Genomic DNA, 13,567 nt, shown 5'->3' on the forward strand with positions numbered 1-13,567 from the left:
AAGCTACAAGAGCATCTCCGCATGAGCACAGCCGCGGAGAAAGCTGTTCGATAACCGGCACCAATTTCTGGGGCTACGTAGTACCTCGAACATGGATGATCGACGTTCCTGATATAAATAAGTATTGGCTGCAACTCCAGTTCCAGCAATCTCCCAAAATGCCGCGAACTGGCGTGGGACTTCCGCATGCGGGCGTCACGGTCGATGACATCAGTAGACGATCAGGAACCGGTTGTTTGGCACAGGGCATAGAAACCTGAGGCATCGGTGTTCTTTCCGTGCATACCACAGCAGTTCCCAGTATACTCCCAAGGGTGTCCGCCACTCCGCGGATCACATGCCGCCCGCATGCCAGAAGCTTTCCTGGTTCTGGCGGTCGATCGTTTGTGCCTGAGGCCGCCATGGCGGAGAAGCCCCTCTTTCAGGCCACTGGATCGATCCCGACGCCGCCATTGGCTGCGGAATGGATGGGATGACATAATCAGTCCTGTCTTTCCATTCATGGTTAGTCGAGACCTGAGATCGTCCCCACCGGCAAGCTCCGTACCGGAACTAATCCTATTTGGGAATGTGACGGATGACAAACTTACGAATCTCAGTTTGCCTCAAAGAGATGTACCTCGGTCTGAGCCAGCAGCTGGAAGGGTTATGAACAGGAACGGAGTACTTTTACAGAGTACTCCGTCGAGCACGAGTACTTGTATCGCACTAGTTTTGACGTTGTTCCATCGATGAGTAGGCTCCGACCCGACGCCATTCATTTCTAGCAAGCACATCACTCGTTACAATCAGTTTCCTCGATCGCAGCGTTTTTGTACAGTTTTCACGAAGAAAAACTTCTCACCAAGATGAGCCTGGCATGGCTGAGTTCCGGCGCGAAAATTTCTCTGCATCATTCGCAGCACCAGCAATTGCTATTGAAGACAAAAACCAGAGATGGGGACAGCGACAAGGAAGACAACATCACGCTAGCCGAGCTCTGTCGCAAAGCGACTCCAGAAACATGCAAGCTCAATCCATTCCTTTTTAATGGCCATTTGCAGACTGCCTGGACCACGACTCCGGCCGTTGAAATTCCGATCTTTTACAAACGCAAGATCTTCCAGGCGGATGAGTCGAATTTTGAGGGCCATTTCGCTGTCGACTTTGTGGTTCCCCCATATGATATGCCCACCAATGATGAGGCGGTGGATAAAGAAAGGACGTACACATTACCATCGGGTCTTCCACCGCGCACGTCATTGTTTTCCAATGAAGAACTAGAATCCCTTCCGTCTGACGATTCACGGCCAATGCTCGTGGTACTACATGGCCTTACGGGCGGCTCCCATGAGGTTTACCTTCGCGCTGCGCTGGCGCCATTGGTTCTCGAAGACCGCGGATGGGAAGCATGCGTGGTGAATGCCCGGGGGTGTGCGCAGACGAAAATCGGCACCCCTGTGTTGTTCAACGCCCGCTCGACATGGGATCTACGGCAAGTGGTGAAGTGGCTCCGCAAGACGTTTCCCAACCGGCCCTTGTTTGGCTTGGGGTTTTCCCTGGGAGCGAATATTTTGACAAATGTATGTCTTTATCAGTGTGTACTGTTTTGCGGATCATGCTAACCTGATGGTGTAGTATCTGGGTGAAGAGGGAGAGGACTGCGCATTCAAGGCCGCTGTGGTGTGCGCCAATCCCTGGAATTTGGAGCTTTCAAGCCGCGCTCTACACCGCACCTGGCTAGGTGCAGAAGTCTACTCCGCTCACATGAACAACAGCCTCAAGAGACTATTGAGCGAGTATGTTTCCACAAGTAGTTCCCTATGCTCTTTTACTGACTCCCTCTTCTAGTCATATCGAGGTTGTGTCGCAACATCCCAAGATCGATGTGGAAGAAGTACAAAAAACCAGATACATCTACGAGTTTGACCGGTACGACCATTCTCACTGATTAGTTCATTTGGTTAGCAGCTGACGAGCAGCATAGGGCCGTTCAAGCGCCTCTCTGGGGCTACCCGACGGAAGGTGCCTACTACCGAGATGCATCGTCCGTGGACTCAATCGCGGCCATTCGCATTCCATTCTTGGCAATCAATGCGGAGGATGATCCTGTGAGTTGTCTCTACGGAATGTTTCTGCGCCGAGGCATCGCCCGCTAATGTATTCCAAACCGAGTAGATCTCCGTACAGGAAGCCATTCCGTACGACGAATTTAAGCAGACGCCGTATGGCGTGCTACTGACCACCTCCTGGGGTGGCCACCTAGGCTGGTTCGAGTTCGGAGGAGGTCGATGGTTCGCCAAACCGGTACGTCACTCAATTCTTTGAATGACAAAAAGCTCCACTGACGATGATATCCGTCACTAGATTGCCAATTTCCTTGACTTGATGGCGAAAGAAATCAACCTCAGTGTCCCTCCCACGGTTCGAGACACGAGGGCTCAGTCACAAAAGATTCCGAGCGAGGCAACCGTTGCAAGGGCCCATTACGAGCCAATGCGTCGGAAATTGGCATTCAATGTGGGCCAGAAATGAATCTGTGTGGTGTATATATATTTTGAGCGTGATAGACAGAGTATACATAAAACCGTCCACTTCAATGATATATACTTCCAAAACGCCCGTAACCAATGGACAATGCTAAGAAGGAACAAACGCCGAGACACCATGCATGTCGTCAAACAGACACAAAAGTATACAACCATGCCAAACAACCATGAGTCTTCATGCAAAAGACACTCTTTTTCGCTTCTTATTCTGTTTCGAGGATTCTTCTGACTTTTCCTCTGCTTGTTCTGATTGTTTGGTGCCATTGCTGGCTTGCTCACTGCCAGTCTGTTGTTGCTTCTTCTTTTTCTTCTTCTTTTCTCGCAGCTCGGCCTTGATTCCTTCCTGTTATAGCGTTAGTATCGATAATATTACCAGAAGAGAGTTGAGAAATCATACCAATTTGGACTTCTTTTGTTCGGCCCTCGCTTCGGCCTCCTTTCGCCTCGCCTCTCGGATTTCCTCCAGTTGCCTTGCTCGCATGAGCTTTGACTCGATCTGCCCTTCCTTTTCTGCATTCACCATGTTCAGAATTGCCATCATACTCTCCTACAAATCGTATTAGCTGGAGACTCGAGGAAATTGATCGAATAGGACGAACCTGATCATCGACAAAAACTTTGTTCTTTTTCTTTCCCTTTGGCTTTTGAACGCCCACTGGCGTCACCATGTTCAATGGCATGAGACCAAGCTCTTCTTCCGAGTACTCGGGCTTCTTATTCTTCTTTGCTTGATCGGCCGCATTGTTCGGTTTGGATTTGACTTCTTTGGCCGGGGGTTGCTTCGATTTTGATTTTGCTTTGGATTTAGTAACTTTCGAGGCCGAGCTAAGTGGCTTTGAGGCTTTTGAGGAGACCTTCCCCTTCGATGATGCTTTTGTTGTGCCTCGGTTCGGTGCCATAGTGAAAGAAGCTCTCGCAGGTCAATTGGGTGGAGGAAAGTTGGGAAGGTATAGACTGGCGTGGGCTCGATTCCTGGCTTAAGCAGCTCCGCAGCAATATCTATTAGACCAACAGTAATGCAATAAATCAGAGAAATAAGGATTGAGAGCGATTGTTCGAGGTTTTGCAAACTGATGCTGCTGAAAGCTCTGGATGCAGAAAAATTTTCGTAATTGGAAGGCGGTAAATATCATACATACCGTATTCAGTATAGCGTATTTCTGTTCGCAACGGAAGTTGACCTCCACGCATGATCATTCGAAATCGCTCGGTCGCTTGGTCACTAGTGTATGCAGAAGCTCCGGCATATAGCCGATTCTACTTGCGGAATTTGCGTCACTGAACCGTCGGCAAGAGAGTACGGTTGACAATGACGATCAATCCGGCCTTTCTAGCGCAGCGCACGCGCTCCTGTACGTCTTTCCCCGCGAGCATCCCGAACTCCGATCAACTGAACGGCCATGGACTAACCGGGCCATCTTTGCTTGTAGCGGTCAACTGGGCTGATGCCCAGGCTAGAGTTCGCAAGGCTTATCGGGATTGGCTTCGAGCGGTTAGTATCCCGGTCTTTTCATTCCAGTGTGCTTCGTCCACCGTCGGATCTCGTGATATCACCCAACCCAATGAATATCCAGACCGGTCTCACTCACACTCGATGATAATGGATATAGTCGCCCGAGATTCAAACGATGTACTCGCTGAACATCCCTGTGTCGGCCATCCGAACCAAGATCCGTCAGCAGTTCGAGCGCCATCGTTATGTGAACCAACTCAAGGTCGTTGATGTGCTGCTCGCTCAGAGCCATGCCGAGTATCAGGTTCGTTTGCTGGTTCATTGCTTTTGGGGGGGAATGGGATATTTGTCAATTAACGTCTCGCGCGCGTGGTTAGGAAACTCTGAACTATTGGAAGCAGCTTTCCCATGTGATGAAGTATTTCCGGCCAGAGGAGGATCCAAAGGCTCGGCTGCCGCCGAATTTCATTTCCGGGTTCTTGGAGGTGAGATTTCTGTTTTAGGCTTGAAAGAAACTCTGTACTGATGTGGTTAGGGACGGAATTGATGGGCTGCGTTTCGTACCTCTACTCGTTGCAGTCTTTGAAAGATAAAGTAGTGCAATCGAGTATTGTTTCAGTAGGGATGATTAGAAATGTACATATTAGCAATGCATTTGATCTAGATCTGCATGCAACCATGGCAAAAATGAATAAACCAGTCTATCAAACCAAACTCCTAACACCCGGTCGAATCCATACGTCCATACACTCATGTCCATGGCGACAAATCCGACAAATCAAGACTCCATACGATCATTCCGCGCGTTGAACTCATCCCGAGCAGCGGTGAACTTTTCCGTCACAACATCGCAGAGATCCATCAAATCGGAAAGGCCTTTTTCCAGAGCTTCAACAGCCGTTGTTTGCTCTGTGAGAATCATCAGCTATATGCTTCATAACGAGCAAAAAAAAAAAACCCGAAGGCAAGAGCAAACGCACCATATGTTTGTATCCGGAGATTCATAGTGTTTTCCGAAGGATGTGGGATAGTATAGCCGCAAAACTCAACGTGTGGACTATTTTTCCAGGTTCAACACGTGAAACTCCCAAGGCCAAACCCACGCGCTACTCACTTTTTCATGATCACATATCGCAGGGCATTGCCTAGTGTATGCCCCTCATTGACGAACTGGAAGGAGGCGGCTGTTTCCGTTGCGCCGGGAAGCTAAATTGATTCAAATTAATCTTCCTGCTCATTGGCATCGAGATATTGATTGGCAAACTCCGACTCACCACTGTGATTCGTCCCTCCGACGTCTCAAATTCCTCCTCCTCGCCATTTTGTTCTTGAGATGCATCCTGCTGCTGCTGCGCATCGGCGTCCGCATCCACCATAGTCTGGTCGCCGGACTCTTCGTCACGGTGCGGCATGTTGGGATAGCTTATCGAAGTGCGGCCCGAGGTACTGCCAATCCGGTAAAACTGCGGGGAGTCGCGTCGAGTCCTAAGCAATTGACGTCTGTCGTGATGCTCGATCGTAGGTGAAAAAGTTGTTATCGATAAGTTACAAAAATCTGATTGGAAGAGCGTTGAAAATTATATGAAAATGATATTTGCAGTGTTTTCATTGGCCCATTGTGCTTTCAAATCCAGTTTGCAAGTTATGACATAGTAAATTCCATGATACATCTGCGAGTCCATAATCGGAATCGAGAACTCTTACGGAGGTCTATAGGGGTCACAATGGCTTGTCGGAGCAACGGCCGACCCATGCACAACATCCTGGGGGCACCAAGTCGCCGAAACTTGAGGCTCTTAAGACGTTTGAAGCAACAGATATATCTGAATAACTGGAGGAGTTAAGTTACGAGTTATCCAACGGTAAATATTAGGCTATTTTAACCCATTCCGGGGGGGTGTTCAAGGCGAAACATGAACGGTTTCAAGATTGATCGTTTTCCTGGTGCCGCCTTTGTCGACACTTTGCCGAGTTTAGCATGAACGCTTACGCATGCAAGGTTCTAGCCACTCCCCAGCCATGGATCTCCCCTCGGCATGAGAAGTTGAAGCGATTGACAACTCTGCCTAATTTGGAATTTGGCGACGAAACCTTGTCCTCCAGGAGCCCGGCACGGCAAATCCGACATGAATCATGTAGCTCCAGCTGCCATGACTCTCATGCTTTGAAGGTCGCATCATTTCCGTACACACACGCACATTCCGAAATGTTGATACGGAGTACATGCTCAATGTTACTGTAACCGAATTAACATGCTGTGATACGACATTTCATCGTCCAAACCGACCCAATCCACCGTGGATGATAGATGGCGGAAAATGAATGGCGCTGTGGCTGGACGCGGTGTTCACCCTGGAGTCTCCAGCCATTTGATTGCCAGGCCATCTGATCAAGGGAGAACCGGATGGCAGGAATGATGATGATGAAGTTGGCCGCAGACCCGATGCTACTGTTGGTTCCTCGTGTTGAACCCACTCCTTATCGATAAAACCCAGAGCCGATGCGATGGTGAGGAAAGCGGGTGTCGCAGAGGGTGTCGATTGAGCACGCTGAATGGTGGAGAGGGCGTTGACCCCAATCCCCGCCCAGAGCTCCGAGTGGACAAGGTGCCAAACTATTGAATCTTGTTGCCCTATGATCCTAGGCGATGGCTTCTTGGCCGCGCAAGTTCGCACCGATCTGGGCGATCCGTGTCTGGGCTTTCTTTTCACCAACTCGAGCCTCTTCCGTGCCTGAATTTGAGCATCTCGATCTCTATTCCTCCATGAGCCTTGGGTCTCGGCTCGCTCCGGTGTGGCCGGGTCTCGCCAATGAAAATATACCCTGTACGGAGGGCCTCGGTGTCGCGGAAGTGGAGTTTGGCATCGATCCATCATTTTTTGACGTCTCTGAGTTAATAATTTTTGCGATTAATTAAGAGAGATTTTCGCGGTGATGAGATGGACCTGGTGTGCTGGCAGTCCTGTACAGTACAAGACAGCGAGCGAGGAGGGCACACAGACCACGTGGGATTGAGCCCTGGAGCCCATGAACTACATACTATCTCCGATCCTGAGCCATCCTAGTCGAATCCCTCTGCGTACCCGATTGATATGCTAGACCAAGCTGTGACAGACGGAGCCATGGAATAATTAATCCTGTCGATTCAAACATGTTTCAGGCCGATCCGATCAGGGTCCGCCGCACGTTCCAAGCGAGCCTGTACACTGGGCCACCCAGGCACCGCGGGAACAAGAGGGAGGCAGAAACAAAAAGTGCGTGGGGCAATAATTCCTTTGGCTGGCTTTTTTTCCATGTTGCTCTTTGAGACAGGATTTCTGCCTCTCTTAAAAATCCTCCCTCAAAGACTTGCTGTAATCCCGAAACTCCGGCCGCCTTGGCTGATCAATCCATGTCCATGATCCATCATTCTTAACACCCCCAACCCCCTCTTTTGTCCAACTGGGCCTCTCGTTTCTGCTCGCTCGCTTTCCCCTGCCTGCCAGCGTTGCGGTCGGTTCGTCCGTTCCTCTGTTCCTACCGTCCCCCGTTGCCGCCGTTTGGAATCTTTGATTTTCGGCTGGCGGGACTGACTAGGTCAATATTGGACTCGTTCGCTCCAGCCACTTTTTCCACGGTCTCTCTGATTCCTTTTGGATTCTTCACATTTTTTATGGACTGTATTATTTAACTTTCGATACGGGATTTCTGATTTTCTGATTTCTGCTTGTTTCCCATTCTGCTGTCACCGGTCGTGTGTGCCTGCTCGGGCTGCATAGAACCGCCTGGTCGACCATCTGAAATTCCTCCAATCGCGTCAATCCCTGAACCGCTCATCCCCGGAGCCGGCCTGACGAGTCTAGGCATTTGGTCCACTCACCATCGCCCATAGCCGCCATCGCTCCAAGGCAAAAAAAAAAAAAAAAAAGAAAAGAAAGCAAATTTCTGGTGTGTGTTTCTGTCATTGGAAAGACCTCCGAGTCCGGCCCAACCGGCCCTAGAGAGCGGTCGGTGCTGTTCGTCTGCCCCGTCGGTTCCCTCACAGGCTGTTCGGGCGTCTGTTAAGCGCTCTGCGCCGGAGCTCGAATATACAAAAGTAAAAAAACAGACGGCGAAGGGCACGGCCCTTCGCACCCGACAAACGTCAAATTTTCGGATTGAGTGATACCGCCGTCTCGACTTTCAATTTCAAAGGGCAACTATGTCAACAGCCGTCGCACCCGCAACCGCGCCATCTTTGGTTTCGAACCACGTCAATCGTGACCCGAGCCCGAAGCAGCATCTTCCGCCGCTGGCGCCGGCGTCGAGAATGTCGTCCGCATCACAGGAGTCCCCGGAGCGGAAAAACGGCTCCGAGGGTAAACGAACATCGCCTACGTACGTTGGTCGACGCAGAATCGTCGTCGGATAGTCCGGATTCATGGCTGACACATCTCGCAGTGGAGAAAAGCCCAAGATCGTCGTAAAAGAAGAGCCGCCGTCATCGCCATCATTAGATTCGCAATCGAAACCGCGGCCCCGCAAATTAGATCTTTCGGCTAGCACGTTGTCAGTTCGCCAGCCAGGCGGCCCGATGACCGCGCGCGAACTCGATATGCACGAGGTGGGCCTGGCTTGTCTCTCTCCCGGCTTTCAGACACAGGACCCTGTGCGACAGGAGCAACTACAGAGGAGCATGACCGTGCGCGAGCAACAACGATCCATTATTGAATCCCGCTTGCAGAAATCCGCCAAAGGCGATGGTCATGACAACTCGAAATCATCCGAATCGAAATCCGGCGAGTCGACTTCGACGCGAGGAAGGAAACGACCTCCGCCCAATCTCTCCATTGTACCGCCCGCAGCATCACAGTTTGCCAATGAGCGTGTAGTTCAGTCGGCTCCGCTGAATAAGACCTTTACGGGCCGCAATGACCCTCCACTTCATGCCCGGAATCAGACCAACCATAATAATGCGAATCTATCCGCGCATCAAGGGTTCGCGAACCAAAACAACAACAACCGGCTTCCGCCGCTCGCCGATGTGTTCGGAAGCGATCTTGGAGCTCGAGACCGAGATCGAGGTCTCTTTTCCAGTGGAGCGGGCGCTGCGCCCTCGGCTCACTCGAACGTGCCCGGTTATTCGTCCCCTCCGGGTAGCCACATGCCCCGGCCGCGAGAGTACCGTTCCGCGGAAGAGGCCGTCCATGACATGTCTGGAGGCCGCGAAGATCTCTTGCCTCGAATGATCCACTACAGTGGCCATCGGCAGGTGACGCCGCCCAACAACGGCGAGCCGCACCACTTGCGTCATTCTGGGCAGAGCTCCCTCGGGCGACGAAGTAGGGCCGAATATGAGCAAGACCATGGTAGTCCGCCGCTCGGCAACGGACCGGATATGCGTTCTCGCAACGGGCCGGGACCGGCGGCTCCGCCTCATGGACCATTCGGTGCTGGCCGAGATTCGCCAGAGACTCAGCGGAGGAAGAAGGAGGAGTTCCTAGCGTTGTGCGCTCGAGCGTGGGATCTGTTTCACTCGTAGCGGTGATACCATAACAGCATGATATATCCCGTCGGCGTTTGAGGCGTTCACGACGTTTTGTGAGCTGCAGAGCAAATTCTTCCTTGCTCTTGGCTGAATGCGATCGGCCACAATTGAAAGTGACTTATGAAGCTGGTTGATTTTGAATACCCGACTGGCATTATGACCGCTTTGGATTATTTCATGATTATTTTCTTTTCCCTGTTGGATTTGCGGTATGGGATATCTTGCAATTCCGACCCACCAAAGACGGGACAGGATTGATTGCAAGTTGTGGTTTTGTTTTTCTGCTTGTTTAGGGCGCTGGTCTTTGTGTGATTCCCTTGGGCATTGTTGTGGGAGTTATGTTTTCGTACGCCGGGATTGTTTATTTTTGGAAGGACACATTCGGCTTTGGGAATTTTTTCTTATGACTTTCTCTGGAGATTTATATTATTTTCACATCCTTGATTAAAAGTTTATCGCTAGGTGTACGGAGACTTTGGTTGCCGTTTCCAGCGGTTTTTCTTCGAACGAAAATTCTACCTTGGATGTGTCCTCTTCAACAGTCCACATGGTAAGGATATGGATCTACAAACTTAACATCTTTGACGGCAAGGAAGGGGGTATCATCATGTATTCCGAATCTATAACAGGTATGATATAGCCATCACTTTTAGCTTCACTTCCCACCAGCCTAAGACGCCAAAAACCTCCTGCCCCAAGGCATGTTCTTTTTCTCCTTGGCAGCCAGCTTCTTTCTCCTTCTTTCGAGAGCCTTGACCCGATCCTTGGACGACATGGACTCGTACTTCTTGATCAATGCTTGCTTCTTGAGCTCGGACTTCTTCAAGAAGTAAGGTTTGCTCTTCTTGCCCTCGCGCAGGGCCTGTCGCTCCTTCTTGATGTGTTCGGCCAGCACTTCCTTTTCTCGTCTCTTGTTCTCTAGCGTCTTTAGACGGTCGGTAGCTGAGGTAATGGCGTGCTGGAGCTCCTCCTTCTTCTTCGGATCCTTGGTCTTTGCCAGAGCTTCCTTCATCTGGTTGATTTCAGATGTCCGGTAGTCATTTAGGAACGAATAGGCCTTGTTGAGCGCCGCATAACTGGTCCGACTGTGTTGTACGGCCGGATCAAAGCGCGGATCCCGTGCTTTGGGCATCGGAGGAGGTTCAACGACAACGCGTTTGCGGGACACGGCGTGTTTGGAAGACATAATGGCGGGGGCATGCTTGGATGACCGCTTTTTCTTCGTTTTCCCGTCGGAGCTGCTCTCAGAGTTTCGACGCTCGCGGGCCTTCTTCTCGGGAGGCTCGTCCTCCGATTTTTTGTCTTCGTTGTCGGTGTTTCGCCCTTTACGCTTAATACCGAGCGATGCCTGGGCTCTTGCGAGCGCGCCGAACGAGATCTTGCTCAGCTCGGATTTAATTGCTTCTTGCTCATCCTCAACCGAGTCCTCGGAGTCTTCTTCACTGTCGTTGGATTCATCATTGCTGTCGCTGCTGTCTTCGCTGGTATCGCTGTCTCGTTCTTGTTCGTCGTCCGAGTCTGTCACGGACTCTTCTTGATCCGTTGACGACTCGTCTGACGTTGTACTTTCGTATTCAATGTCTTCATCTTCAATTCGACGTGCCTTTATCCGGCGATTTAAGGACTGGGACAGCGCCATGGCGGTGGTTCTTTCTACTCGTGAAGGACTGCGTTTCGTCGCAGATCAATTCTTTCTGCCAAGGCGGTGTGCTTATCGGATCTTGGAGCTTGCCCATGGTTACATAATTTGCAAATTCTTTGATGAAATTTCTTTGCAAAACTGAGCGCAACTCGGTTTTCGCAGAGAAGTACTCGTACAGACAGGTTGAAATTCAACCCATTCACTACCATTACATGAACATGAGAGTCGAAATCCCATAGTTCTAGTATTTTTATATATTCTCCCTTCGTGTGCGAGCCATTCGATGTCGGCGATGCTCAGGCAGAATCGGTCACTGTCTGAATTCTGCCTGGCATCGTTGATATCGACTGCAGCGCCGCGTACAGTCTGGAGCGGCTCTGAGGTCTGAACTTTGTTTTCTTTCTTGCTTCGAAAGCCGATCTGACTTGCTATTGATAGGGCTTTGACTCTGCTAGAATATCGGCATCACATCCAAGAATTGTTGCCTACTCGGGCCCGCGGAAGAGGGGAGTCGCGACCCTGAGGACTTCACAACCGCAGCCTGCAGCCATCATGTCATCGCAAAGACCGGCACGAAATCGCCGAGATGACCGATATCGTGGACACCATCCGCAATCGCAAAATTTGTCTTGGCGGGGACAGCGTTCATTGCGCGAGGGAAAGGATAATAATCAGCCTGCTCGCAGTGCGCGCGCTGGGCAGATTCATGCTCGGGCAAATGGACGCGGTGGCCAGAACACACCGAGGTCTGGGGAACATGGATCGCGGAGTGAAGGCGTGAATGTTTCTCATCACGCGACTGTGATTCACGGTCGGAATCAGGCCGCATCTCCTTGGGCTGGACTAGGTCAGCCTATGCGCCCTAATCTTGGGCAACCCAACGGGATGTACAATGCATTGCTGCAAATGCAGCAGTTTTCAGCAGCGAATACGCTCTACTGGAACACTGTTGCGCAGCAGCAACAGCGGAAAACATTCGCCTCGGTAGCTGCTGCTTCCAGAAAAGAATCGCAATACGGTCAGCATCAATCCTGGACTACGTCGCGGCCTCGAAGGCTGTCGAGAACACAAACATCGGACGAACAAACAAACTCTGTTACAGAGCATGATTCCCCTAGCACACCCAAATCGCATGGTGTGCCACCCGTCGAGGTTCCAATCCCAACTCCAGCGTACATGCTCCAAGCCGGCGGAGAATCATTAAAAGCGCCCATCCGCCAACCCCTTCTAATCATCCTTGACCTAAACGGCACACTAATCTATCGCAAAAACCGCAAGCAGCCCACCAAATTCGTTATACGCCCTGGATTTCCTGAATTCATAGAGAAACTCGACAGAGATCACACGCTGATGATCTGGTCGAGCTCTCAGCCCAAGAACGTCCGACAAATTTGCGATGTCCTCTTCCCAGACAATATTCGTAATCGTCTGGCCGCTGTCTGGGCACGGGACAAGCTCGGATTAACCCCTGAACAATACCGGCAAAAAGTCCAAGTCTACAAGCGACTCGAGCAAGTCTGGGCCGACAAGACCATCCAGGCACGCTACCCGAAGAAGAAGTCCCAACTTGGGCTGGAGGTATACCACACTCTGATCACGCGGAAACGAGCCGCGCCGGGATTGGATCTCGCCGTCGCCACGGGAGCTGCTGCCCTCCGCTGGGACCAGTCCAACACAGTGCTCATCGATGACAGCAAACTCAAGGCTGCCGGCCAGCCGTACAATATCCTCGAGATTCCGGAATTCACCAACGACCGTTCCGCGGAGGATGAGCGGCGCGTGTTGGCCACCGTCCTCTCCCGGATCGAGGAGTTGAGTACCACCTGCAACGTCTCCCGTCTGATCAGACACTGGGATGAACAGGGCATGCGCATCTCGTATTATGACGGAGAGAAAAAGGAGAAAGTCGCTGACATTGATAATAATCATACCATTCCTTATCCTACCCCGGTTTCTCCCACACGAGAAGACGACGACGTCAGTGAGCCATCGCCGCCGTCGTCACCATCACCACCACCATCACCACAATTCCTTGACCAGCAGCATGCTCGCCTGCCGGTATCTGAATCTAATAATAATAATGATAACAGGAATAATCGACGAGCGGAAAAAGCTCGTGCGCGTCAGGCCCGGAAGGAACGAAAGAAAGCTGCGAAAGAAAAAGCGAGGACGTCGGGGAACGTTAGTGGGCAATCATCATGAAAACCCGTATATAGATGACAATGACGAGCAATACGTATTCGGTATAGACCGAGTGATTCCGTACTAGCTCAGGATTTATGTGTATGTATGTATATACTTCCCACCCTCCCTATATATACCTCCGTTGAGGCATGCGTCTATTGCAGGTAGCTTGCATCTACGAACTCTCTCCACATCATCATTGAGAAACGTTCCCATCATTCATTTTTTGTCATTCCGGACCTCATAACCATGAC

General features: G+C 51.0%; 9 protein-coding genes across 9 annotated transcripts; 4 read left to right on the top strand and 5 right to left on the bottom strand.

Annotated features, from left to right (window-relative positions):
• Positions 1 to 848: 848 nt before the first annotated feature.
• On the top strand, positions 849 to 2,514 carry VTN49DRAFT_3644 (uncharacterized protein; the record flags this gene model as incomplete). The annotated part of the gene is made up of 6 exons (XM_069411503.1): positions 849 to 1,562; positions 1,618 to 1,778; positions 1,831 to 1,911; positions 1,967 to 2,090; positions 2,158 to 2,286; positions 2,347 to 2,514. 6 exons carry the CDS (start codon positions 849 to 851, stop codon positions 2,512 to 2,514), a joined length of 1,377 nt encoding a protein of 458 aa, XP_069268115.1.
• A 189-nt stretch (positions 2,515 to 2,703) lies between these two features.
• On the bottom strand, positions 2,704 to 3,427 carry VTN49DRAFT_3645 (uncharacterized protein; the record flags this gene model as incomplete). Its single annotated transcript, XM_069411504.1, has 3 exons — positions 2,704 to 2,871; positions 2,926 to 3,075; positions 3,128 to 3,427. 3 exons carry the CDS (start codon positions 3,425 to 3,427, stop codon positions 2,704 to 2,706), a joined length of 618 nt encoding a protein of 205 aa, XP_069268116.1.
• Positions 3,428 to 3,837: 410 nt separating this feature from the next.
• VTN49DRAFT_3646 (uncharacterized protein) lies at positions 3,838 to 4,528 on the top strand (the record flags this gene model as incomplete). The annotated part of the gene is made up of 5 exons (XM_069411505.1): positions 3,838 to 3,880; positions 3,959 to 4,020; positions 4,139 to 4,285; positions 4,359 to 4,466; positions 4,517 to 4,528. 5 exons carry the CDS (start codon positions 3,838 to 3,840, stop codon positions 4,526 to 4,528), a joined length of 372 nt encoding a protein of 123 aa, XP_069268117.1.
• Positions 4,529 to 4,759: 231 nt separating this feature from the next.
• Positions 4,760 to 5,393, bottom strand: VTN49DRAFT_3647 (uncharacterized protein; the record flags this gene model as incomplete). Its single annotated transcript, XM_069411506.1, has 4 exons — positions 4,760 to 4,890; positions 4,962 to 5,038; positions 5,096 to 5,187; positions 5,256 to 5,393. The coding sequence occupies 4 exons, from the start codon at positions 5,391 to 5,393 to the stop codon at positions 4,760 to 4,762; spliced, it is 438 nt and encodes a 145-aa protein (XP_069268118.1).
• Positions 5,394 to 6,251: 858 nt separating this feature from the next.
• Positions 6,252 to 6,857, bottom strand: VTN49DRAFT_3648 (uncharacterized protein; the record flags this gene model as incomplete). The annotated part of the gene is made up of 1 exon (XM_069411507.1): positions 6,252 to 6,857. One exon carries the CDS (start codon positions 6,855 to 6,857, stop codon positions 6,252 to 6,254), a length of 606 nt encoding a protein of 201 aa, XP_069268119.1.
• Positions 6,858 to 8,161: 1,304 nt separating this feature from the next.
• Positions 8,162 to 9,481, top strand: VTN49DRAFT_3649 (uncharacterized protein; the record flags this gene model as incomplete). The annotated part of the gene is made up of 2 exons (XM_069411508.1): positions 8,162 to 8,337; positions 8,401 to 9,481. The coding sequence occupies 2 exons, from the start codon at positions 8,162 to 8,164 to the stop codon at positions 9,479 to 9,481; spliced, it is 1,257 nt and encodes a 418-aa protein (XP_069268120.1).
• Positions 9,482 to 9,657: 176 nt separating this feature from the next.
• VTN49DRAFT_3650 (uncharacterized protein) lies at positions 9,658 to 10,066 on the bottom strand (the record flags this gene model as incomplete). Its single annotated transcript, XM_069411510.1, has 2 exons — positions 9,658 to 9,872; positions 10,060 to 10,066. The coding sequence occupies 2 exons, from the start codon at positions 10,064 to 10,066 to the stop codon at positions 9,658 to 9,660; spliced, it is 222 nt and encodes a 73-aa protein (XP_069268121.1).
• Positions 10,067 to 10,157: 91 nt separating this feature from the next.
• VTN49DRAFT_3651 (uncharacterized protein) lies at positions 10,158 to 11,126 on the bottom strand (the record flags this gene model as incomplete). The annotated part of the gene is made up of 1 exon (XM_069411511.1): positions 10,158 to 11,126. The coding sequence occupies one exon, from the start codon at positions 11,124 to 11,126 to the stop codon at positions 10,158 to 10,160; it is 969 nt and encodes a 322-aa protein (XP_069268122.1).
• A 555-nt stretch (positions 11,127 to 11,681) lies between these two features.
• On the top strand, positions 11,682 to 13,331 carry VTN49DRAFT_3652 (uncharacterized protein; the record flags this gene model as incomplete). The annotated part of the gene is made up of 1 exon (XM_069411512.1): positions 11,682 to 13,331. The coding sequence occupies one exon, from the start codon at positions 11,682 to 11,684 to the stop codon at positions 13,329 to 13,331; it is 1,650 nt and encodes a 549-aa protein (XP_069268123.1).
• Between the last annotated feature and the right edge of the window lie 236 nt (positions 13,332 to 13,567).

This window comes from Thermomyces lanuginosus, assembly GCF_041956635.1.
Source record: "Thermomyces lanuginosus strain ATCC 200065 unplaced genomic scaffold VTN49scaffold_29, whole genome shotgun sequence".
NCBI classification, from domain to species: Eukaryota; Fungi; Ascomycota; class Eurotiomycetes; order Eurotiales; family Trichocomaceae; genus Thermomyces; species Thermomyces lanuginosus.